General features: G+C 31.9%; 2 protein-coding genes across 2 annotated transcripts; both read right to left on the reverse strand.

Moving 5' to 3' along the window:
- Positions 1 to 3,952: 3,952 nt before the first annotated feature.
- LOC139842764 (uncharacterized) lies at positions 3,953 to 5,440 on the reverse strand. Its single transcript, XM_071832870.1, has one exon. It carries the CDS (start codon positions 5,438 to 5,440, stop codon positions 3,953 to 3,955), a length of 1,488 nt encoding a protein of 495 aa, XP_071688971.1.
- Positions 5,441 to 5,521: 81 nt separating this feature from the next.
- On the reverse strand, positions 5,522 to 6,445 carry LOC139842765 (uncharacterized). Its single transcript, XM_071832871.1, has one exon. It carries the CDS (start codon positions 6,443 to 6,445, stop codon positions 5,522 to 5,524), a length of 924 nt encoding a protein of 307 aa, XP_071688972.1.
- Between the last annotated feature and the right edge of the window lie 2,402 nt (positions 6,446 to 8,847).

Genomic DNA, 8,847 nt, shown 5'->3' on the forward strand with positions numbered 1-8,847 from the left:
GGATATGATATAAATTTCGAAGTACTAAAGCATCCGGTACTTTGGATGGGGCTTGTTGGGCCCGATAGATCTATCTTTAGGATTCGCGTCAATTAGGGTGTCTGTTCCCTAATTCTTAGATTACCAGACTTAAATAAAAGGGGCATATTCGATTTCGATAATTCAACCATAGAATGTAGTTTTACGTACTTGTGTCTATTTTGTAAATCATTTATAAAACCTGCATGTATTCTCATCCCAAAAATATTAGATTTTAAAAGTGGGACTATAACTCACTTTCACAGATTTTTACTTCGTCAGGAAGTAAGACTTGGCCACTGGTTGATTCACGAACCTATAACAATATATACATATATATCAAAGTATGTTCAAAATATATTTACAACACTTTTAATATATTTTGATGTTTTAAGTTTATTAAGTCAGCTGTCCTCGTTAGTAACCTATAACTAGTTGTCCACAATTAGATGTACAGAAATAAATCGATAAATATTATCTTGAATCAATCCACGACCCAGTGTATACGTATCTCAGTATTGATCACAACTCAAACTATATATATTTTGGAATCAACCTCAACCCTGTATAGCTAACTCCAACATTCACATATAGAGTGTCTATGGTTGTTCCGAAATATATATAGATGTGTCGACATGATAGGTCGAAACATTGTATACGTGTCTATGGTATCTCAAGATTACATAATATACAATACAAGTTGATTAAGTTATGGTTGGAATAGATTTGTTACCAATTTTCACGTAGCTAAAATGAGAAAAATTATCCAATCTTGTTTTACCCATAACTTCTTCATTTTAAATCCGTTTTGAGTGAATCAAATTGCTATGGTTTCATATTGAACTCTATTTTATGAATCTAAACAGAAAAAGTATAGTTTTATAGTCGGAAAAATAAGTTACAAGTCGTTTTTGTAAAGGTAGTCATTTCAGTCGAAAGAACGACGTCTAGATGACCATTTTAGAAAACATACTTCCACTTTGAGTTTAACCATAATTTTTGGATATAGTTTCATGTTCATAATAAAAATCATTTTCTCAGAATAACAACTTTTAAATCAAAGTTTATCATAGTTTTTAATTAACTAACCCAAAACAGCCCGCGGTGTTACTACGACGGCGTAAATCCGGTTTTACGGTGTTTTTCGTGTTTCCAGGTTTTAAATCATTAAGTTAGCATATCATATAGATATAGAACATGTGTTTAGTTGATTTTAAAAGTCAAGTTAGAAGGATTAACTTTTGTTTGCGAACAAGTTTAGAATTAACTAAACTATGTTCTAGTGATTACAAGTTTAAACCTTCGAATAAGATAGCTTTATATGTATGAATCGAATGATGTTATGAACATCATTACTACCTTAATTTCCTTGGATAAACCTACTGGAAAAGAGAAAAATGGATCTAGCTTCAATGGATCCTTGGATGGCTCGAAGTTCTTGAAGCAGAATCATGACACGAAAACAAGTTCAAGTAAGATCATCACTTGAAATAAGATTGTTATAGTTATAGAAATTGAACCAAAGTTTGAATATGATTATTACCTTGTATTAGAATGATAACCTACTGTAAGAAACAAAGATTTCTTGAGGTTGGATGATCACCTTACAAGATTGGAAGTGAGCCAGCAAACTTGAAAGTATTCTTGATTTTATGTAACTAGAACTTGTAAAATATATGAAGAACACTTAGAACTTGAAGATAGAACTTGAGAGAGATCAATTAGATGAAGTAAATTGAAGAATGAAAGTGTTTGTAGGTGTTTTTGGTCGTTGGTGTATGGATTAGATATAAAGGATATGTAATTTTGTTTTCATGTAAATAAGTCATGAATGATTACTCATATTTTTGTAATTTTATGAGATATTTCATGCTAGTTGCCAAATGATGGTTCCCACATGTGTTAGGTGACTCACATGGGCTGCTAAGAGCTGATCATTGGAGTGTATATACCAATAGTACATACATCTAAAAGCTGTGTATTGTACGAGTATGAATACGAGTGCATACGAGTAGAATTGTTGATGAAACTGAACGAGGATGTAATTGTAAGCATTTTTGTTAAGTAGAAGTATTTTGATAAGTGTCTTGAAGTCTTTCAAAAGTGTATGAATACATATTAAAAGACTACATGTATATACATTTTAACTGAGTCGTTAAGTCATCGTTAGTCGTTACATGTAAATGTTGTTTTGAAACCTTTAGGTTAACGATCTTGTTGAATGTTGTTAACCCATTGTTTATTATAACAAATGAGATGTTAAATTATTATATTATCATGATATTATGATATATAATATATCTTAGTATGATGTATATACAGTTAAATGTCGTTACAACGATAATCGTTACATATATGTCTCGTTTCAAAATCATTAAGTTAGTAGTCTTATTTTTACATATGTATTTCATTGTTAATACACTTAATAATATATTTACTTATCATTTAACATAATTAACCAAGTGTATCAATATCTTAATATGATTCATATGTACCTAGTAAGACGTTGTTATAACGATAATTGTTATATATATCGTTTTCGAGTTTCTTAAATTAATAGTCTCATTTTTATGTATATAACTCATTGTTAAAATACCTAATGAGATACATACTTATAATAAAAACATGTTAACTATATATATAACCATATATATGTCATCGTATAGTTTTTACAAGTTTTAACGTTCGTGAATCACCGGTCAACTTGGGTGGTCAATTGTCTATATGAAACATATTTCAATTAATCAAGTCTTAACAAGTTTGATTGCTTAACATGTTGGAAACATTTAATCATGTAAATATCAATCTCAATTAATATATATAAACATGGAAAAGTTCGGGTCACTACACAGCATAACCAGTACCACCATCAACAACATCAACAGTACCATTACCACCACCAACAACAACTGCATCGCAAACCTCAACTTCACAATCTGTCCCACGAGCATCGACGTCATACGCCATGTAGATACCAAGGAATACCACAACGATTAAGTATTGATTCATAACTTCATTGGGGAAACATTCTACGGCGATTATGTAATTTCTAAAGTTTAGAAATTATCTATCCTAGCCTTAACCATAAATCAAATGAGTTTAATTTAATATTAACTCATTAAATCTATATTACATCTGAAGAAATATACACATATATATTTCCATAAAGACTGTAATAAAATTCTTTTGTACAAAATATTAATTGTGAATTTTTTTTAACGGGTAGGTATACCCGAGAGATATATAAATTCACAATTAATATGTTACATTCTTCGAATCTGATTCAGCAAGTCATCCATTATACTCCCTACTTTCACAACAATATACATTCTTTTATAGAAATCAAAACAACCATACTCATTCAAAATCTAATTACATATTCTGATTTTAAAATCTCAGAATTCGATTCAAGATATAACCGAAATCATCACTCTTAGATTCCTACATCTTTCAAAACTATACTTTGACTTCAAAACTGTCCTAGAACCTCATTTCTATTCATGGAACTCACAAAAATATTTGTATCATTCAAAATTTTAGAACATCATATGTATATTAACAATTGCAATATGTGTTCAAACACTTCAAAATTCCTAAAGACATGCGAGATGATTATCCAACCACACAGAGGCGAAGCCAGGATTTGAGAATAAGGGAGGCGACCGATAATTAAATTTCAATAAGAAATATTTTATACGCACATCGTAACAGTTTATTAATATTAAATAACTAAAGCGAAATAATATGAAATAATATACATACGAGTTATGTAATACTTCACCAATCAGTTTTTTCCAAAGCTAATCTTCAAGAAAATAGATTAATTTCTCCCACGTCTATATGTCGTCTCATTGAGTAACCTATGAGTAATAATTTGGTTAAAACTATTGCATAAGTTAAATATTTATAAATCAAAAACTAAAAGTAAATTATTTTAAAATACCTTGGGCATTTGAAGTCGAACACGTCTAGGTTTATTGAAAGAGAAATCATCTATTATCTCGTCTATAGAAAATGTTTCTGCAATATCCCTTTCAATGTAAAGAATCAGACAATGTTTAAGAAAATCATCACTCATGCTGCTACGAAGTCTTGTTTTAACAATTTTCATTGATGAGAAAGCTCTTTCACTTGTCGCGGTTGATACTGGAAGAGTTAATATAAGACGAATCAATCTATCAAGCAAAGGATACACTTCTGATCTATTAGTTTCTTGTAGCCCTCTACATAACTCAGCAATCGTTTGAACCTTTTTTAACTCAGGATGATTAGGAACATCTAGCTCATAATGTTGCAATTCATGTTTTAGCTGAATAATTTCTTGCTCCGTAAAGTCTAAAGGATAGAAGGTTTTTACTAATTTGTAAATATCATTTTTGTTGAAAGATTTTCTCGGGTCCAAAGCAACACTGAGTTGAAGAAGTTCTGTTACGGACTCACTGAATCTAGAGTTCAACTCTTGCAATTGACTATCAACAGCAGCAATGAACACATCAACTCGATAATGATGTTCAACAGTTACATCATCTTTTTTTGAACGAGATCGAACTATGTCTTTGTATGTTTTTGTCATTTTAGGAACTCGAATGCTATTCGACTCACAAAAACCAACAACTTTATTCAAAAGTGACTGCCAACTCTGATCCCTCAGTTTTTGAATCAACATCTTAGTGGTGGAAATCAAACTCAAAGCATTAACTATATCCTGAGACTTACGTTGAAAAGCTTGACAAAGCTTATCAGTTCTTTTCATTATCTTCTTCATCAAATGCATAATAAAAACAAAATCAAATGACAATAATTCTGTAAGAGCAAAAGAAGCATCACCTTTTTGTGATGGAGTAGACCCATTCGTAGCAATTTCACGTAGCACTACAATGGCGGGACCATACAACTTCAACAAACTACATATCGATCGATAATGTGAACTCCATCTTGTATCTCCAGGTCTTTGTAAACTTTTAATTTGGTTTGCTCCTTTGCCACTCTCAAGCTCTCCAATTTCGGCCAAATGTGCAAGTTCACTAATCTGTGCATCTTGTAATTGATCGTGACGTTTGGAAGAAGAATCAAGGACATTAATAATAAAGTTCATATTCTTAAAAAATTTATGCACTTCAACCACCTCTTTAGATGCCGAAACTAAAGCTAGTTGTAACTGATGAGCAAAACAATGAATGTAATATGCATACGGGCATTCCTTCAAGATTAAAGCTTGCAAACCCTTCCATTCTCCGCGCATGTTACTAGCTCCATCATATCCTTGTCCTCGAATATCCTGAACGTCAAGCTTATGAAAAGATAAAGAAGCCAAAATTTCATTTTTTAAAGTTAATGCACTTGTATCTTTTACATGAACCAAGTCTAAAAACCTCTCTTTAATATACCCATCTTGATCAACAAATCTCACAACAATTGCCATTTGTTCTTTTTTAGATTCATCTCGACACTCGTCAACTATTAAACAAAATTTGGCGTTCCCAATTTCATCACGAATCTTTTGTTATACATTTGTAGCAAAAATTTGCAAAATTTCTTTTTGCACATCCGGTGAAGTATACGTGGCATTTTTAGGAGCATTTTCTAGCACAACCTTATCAACTTCCTTGTTATAAGAAGCAATTAACTTCATTAATTCAAGAAAATTTCCTCGATTTGTTGAATCGGGTAGCTCATCATGACCTCTAAGAGCACAAGCTTGCATTGTGAGCCATTTAATTATCTCAACGGAAGTTCTAACACGGAGCCTGTTATCAATGATCTCTTGAGTTGATTGTTTCTCTATCACATTCTCGATACTACCTAATTGGTTTTTTAAATCTTCATAACATTTCACTGAATAATTATGAGCTGAAGCTGGAGTTTTACCTTCGTGTTTGATAAAAGAACAATCTTGGCCACAATTTACTTTTTTCCAATTTCGGAACCCTTGCTTGATGAATGTATCGGAACCTGCTCGTCCAATAGGCTTCTTATAAAATAAGTAACATGGAAAACAATATGCAGCATCAGTTACCTCGGAATATTCTAACCACCAAAATTTACTAAACCAAGCTTGTTGAAAGCTTCGATTACCACTATTTGAGCCAAACGAACTTTGAACATACTTTGACTTATGAAGTTGATAAGGCCCATGTTTAATATACGCTCTTCTGATCTCGCCGTGTTGATTGATTGGATAATCCATGAAAGAAGGTCGCAAACCTGGATCTCGAACCAATGAATCCAAATTGAAATCCCCTAACTTGGATGTGTTATTTTTCTCAATTTCAACTCTAGGAGATTCTTCCATAATATTATCATCATTCAAACGTGATTGTGGGTTACTAGCAATATCTTCCATAATATTATTTACTTCTTGTTGCGACTGATGATTATCAACATTTGTCGGCTTGAAAAAATCAAACATTGTTCTTTTTTGACCCATGTTTAACCTAAGATCATTAAATAAACTCATAGTAAGTAATTGTGTAACTTAAAGAGAATTAATGTTCAAATCAAAACAATATAGTAAAATCAATAGTATTAACCCTTAATAGAAAATAATAATAGCATTCATAATTGCATAAACACAATAGTCAGATACCGACATACTAAAGCTCGATTTCTTTATCTATATGAAAGATATATATTAATTAAATATGAATAACACTTAGAAAACAATAAATATTTAATGAATTTACAAGAAATAAAATAGAAATTCAACTCACAAGATTCAATACAGAGCAATGTTCTTGTCTTCTTCCGTCGTCAGTCGCAATCACATTTAGGGCTATTTTTTTATTTTACAAGAAATAAAATAGAAACTGATATGCTCATTTGGGAGTAATTGTTGACTTGGGCTATTTTTTAGTTTTAATTTAGTATATGGCCCTTTATTTTTATTGGGCCCAAATATTAATAGAAGAAAAAGGGAACAAGTGTACGTATGTGAATTTTTATTAGAGGAGGCAAGTAATAAAAAAGTCAAATTGTATACTACTAATTCAACATAAGTGGCTCACTTGGGGTAGGCAAAACACCCCCAAGCCCCCATATTCCCTCCGCCACTGCAACCACACATTACCCACTGTCATGCACCTGAAAAGCTCTCGAAACCAAAGTTATAGTTTAACATGTATCAATGTCAGATCCTTTGATATTTATTACCAAATATAATTTTTCAATCTCTTTCCAAAATAGACAGTTTTGTCACAGCTCCAGCAAATCACCTTCATTTGTTTATACGAATAAACCCTTCATCATGGTTACCGGGGAACCTTTCATATCTCGTCACATTAGCAGTAAACTTATCAACAACTTCATTAACCTTCGACTTAAGCCTCTCCGAAAATCCACTATACTTATTCATTAAAACCCCATCATGTACTCACCTACATCCTGTAACAATAATTGTCATACCAACTACTGGGAATCAGTAATCAGTATTTTGAAATTCGCAGCGATTCTACGCTAACAGTTATATGTATACATATAACGCCTAACGCCAATACTTACATACTTTGAATGTGAAGTTTCTGAAAAACACCCTGAATTACGAATTAGTTCTCAAAATGCTGATGAAGCAGCAAAAACTGTAAACGACTTTAACAGTCAAAAATTTGATGATAAAGAATAGTATGGTGGTAAAGCTGAGAAAAAGAGAAGGTTTGAAACTGGAAAATGGATTGAGCAGACCATGAAGGAGGCTGTGGACAAATCACAAAGACTAAACCTGCCTTCAAAGGATCCAAATGTTTCAGTGTCTACTGAAATCGTTAGCAAACACCTTACTTCTTATTCTAAACCTTCAAAGACAAATCTTCTTCATCATCCATCTATGTTAAGAATTCTAAGAAATTATCGTATCTTTTATTATAAATATCTTCGATATTCCTGAAGATATTTTCACAATATTATTATCCGAAATCTTTTATCTCTTTGCAATATCTGCGTTACAACATAAAAAGAAACTGTGTTAGTTTCTAAATTCTGAAGAAAAAAAATCGAATTTAAAATAGGAATGTTTTTAAAGCAGTGTTGGGAACTGAAACATGAGTTAGTATAATATAATGACACTTGATCAACGTGATTATATTACAGTAAGTCATGCTGAGTTTCTAATGGAACGTGATGATTCATAGAACATACCGTCATCATGTACTATTTACACGACTCTTACATTCTACCCAATTTCCAAACATATTAAGAACATATCATCTTGATAGCTCTATATTTTCAGATATTCTGGTAAGTTGCCAAATTAAGATCGTGCCATTACGATTTTCTTCTTGGAACATCAACTATGTTCATCCAAAAATTCATATCTACGAATTCTGGACCATTATCCGCTTGACTTAAGGCTGGGAAGAGAAAACGAAAGCATGAAGCTCCGAAATATAATGGAGAATATAAAGCCCGATAACAACCTCGAAATTACAAACCGTGTATATCAATGCGTATAGCAATATAAAGACACGGGAGAATGAAAAACACAATAACCCCAAGGTAATGATAGAAGAAAATAACTTCCTCCGGTGGTAGATGAAAAAGAAGAATGACAGATATGAAAGTTAAGAGTATATCAAGAATCAATACTGGATGAAGCATATTAACGAATGCTTTAAAGTATGAATTGGGGAGAAAGACTAGAAGGTGTGAGCTGTGGAAATAAAGAAACGAAGGGGGTGGATTTATAGTAAAATATCAGACAGAGAAATCGAGACAGATTATCGCATTTAATCAAAGAAGGTCATGATTTTCTTAACCGCCGAAGAACCAAATCTTATTGCAAAGATTTTCTTTAAATCCAATGAATTCTGGAAATCAATCATAACTACGTCATCGGTT

Source organism: Rutidosis leptorrhynchoides, chromosome 4 (assembly GCF_046630445.1).
Source record: "Rutidosis leptorrhynchoides isolate AG116_Rl617_1_P2 chromosome 4, CSIRO_AGI_Rlap_v1, whole genome shotgun sequence".
Classification (NCBI taxonomy): Eukaryota; Viridiplantae; Streptophyta; class Magnoliopsida; order Asterales; family Asteraceae; genus Rutidosis; species Rutidosis leptorrhynchoides.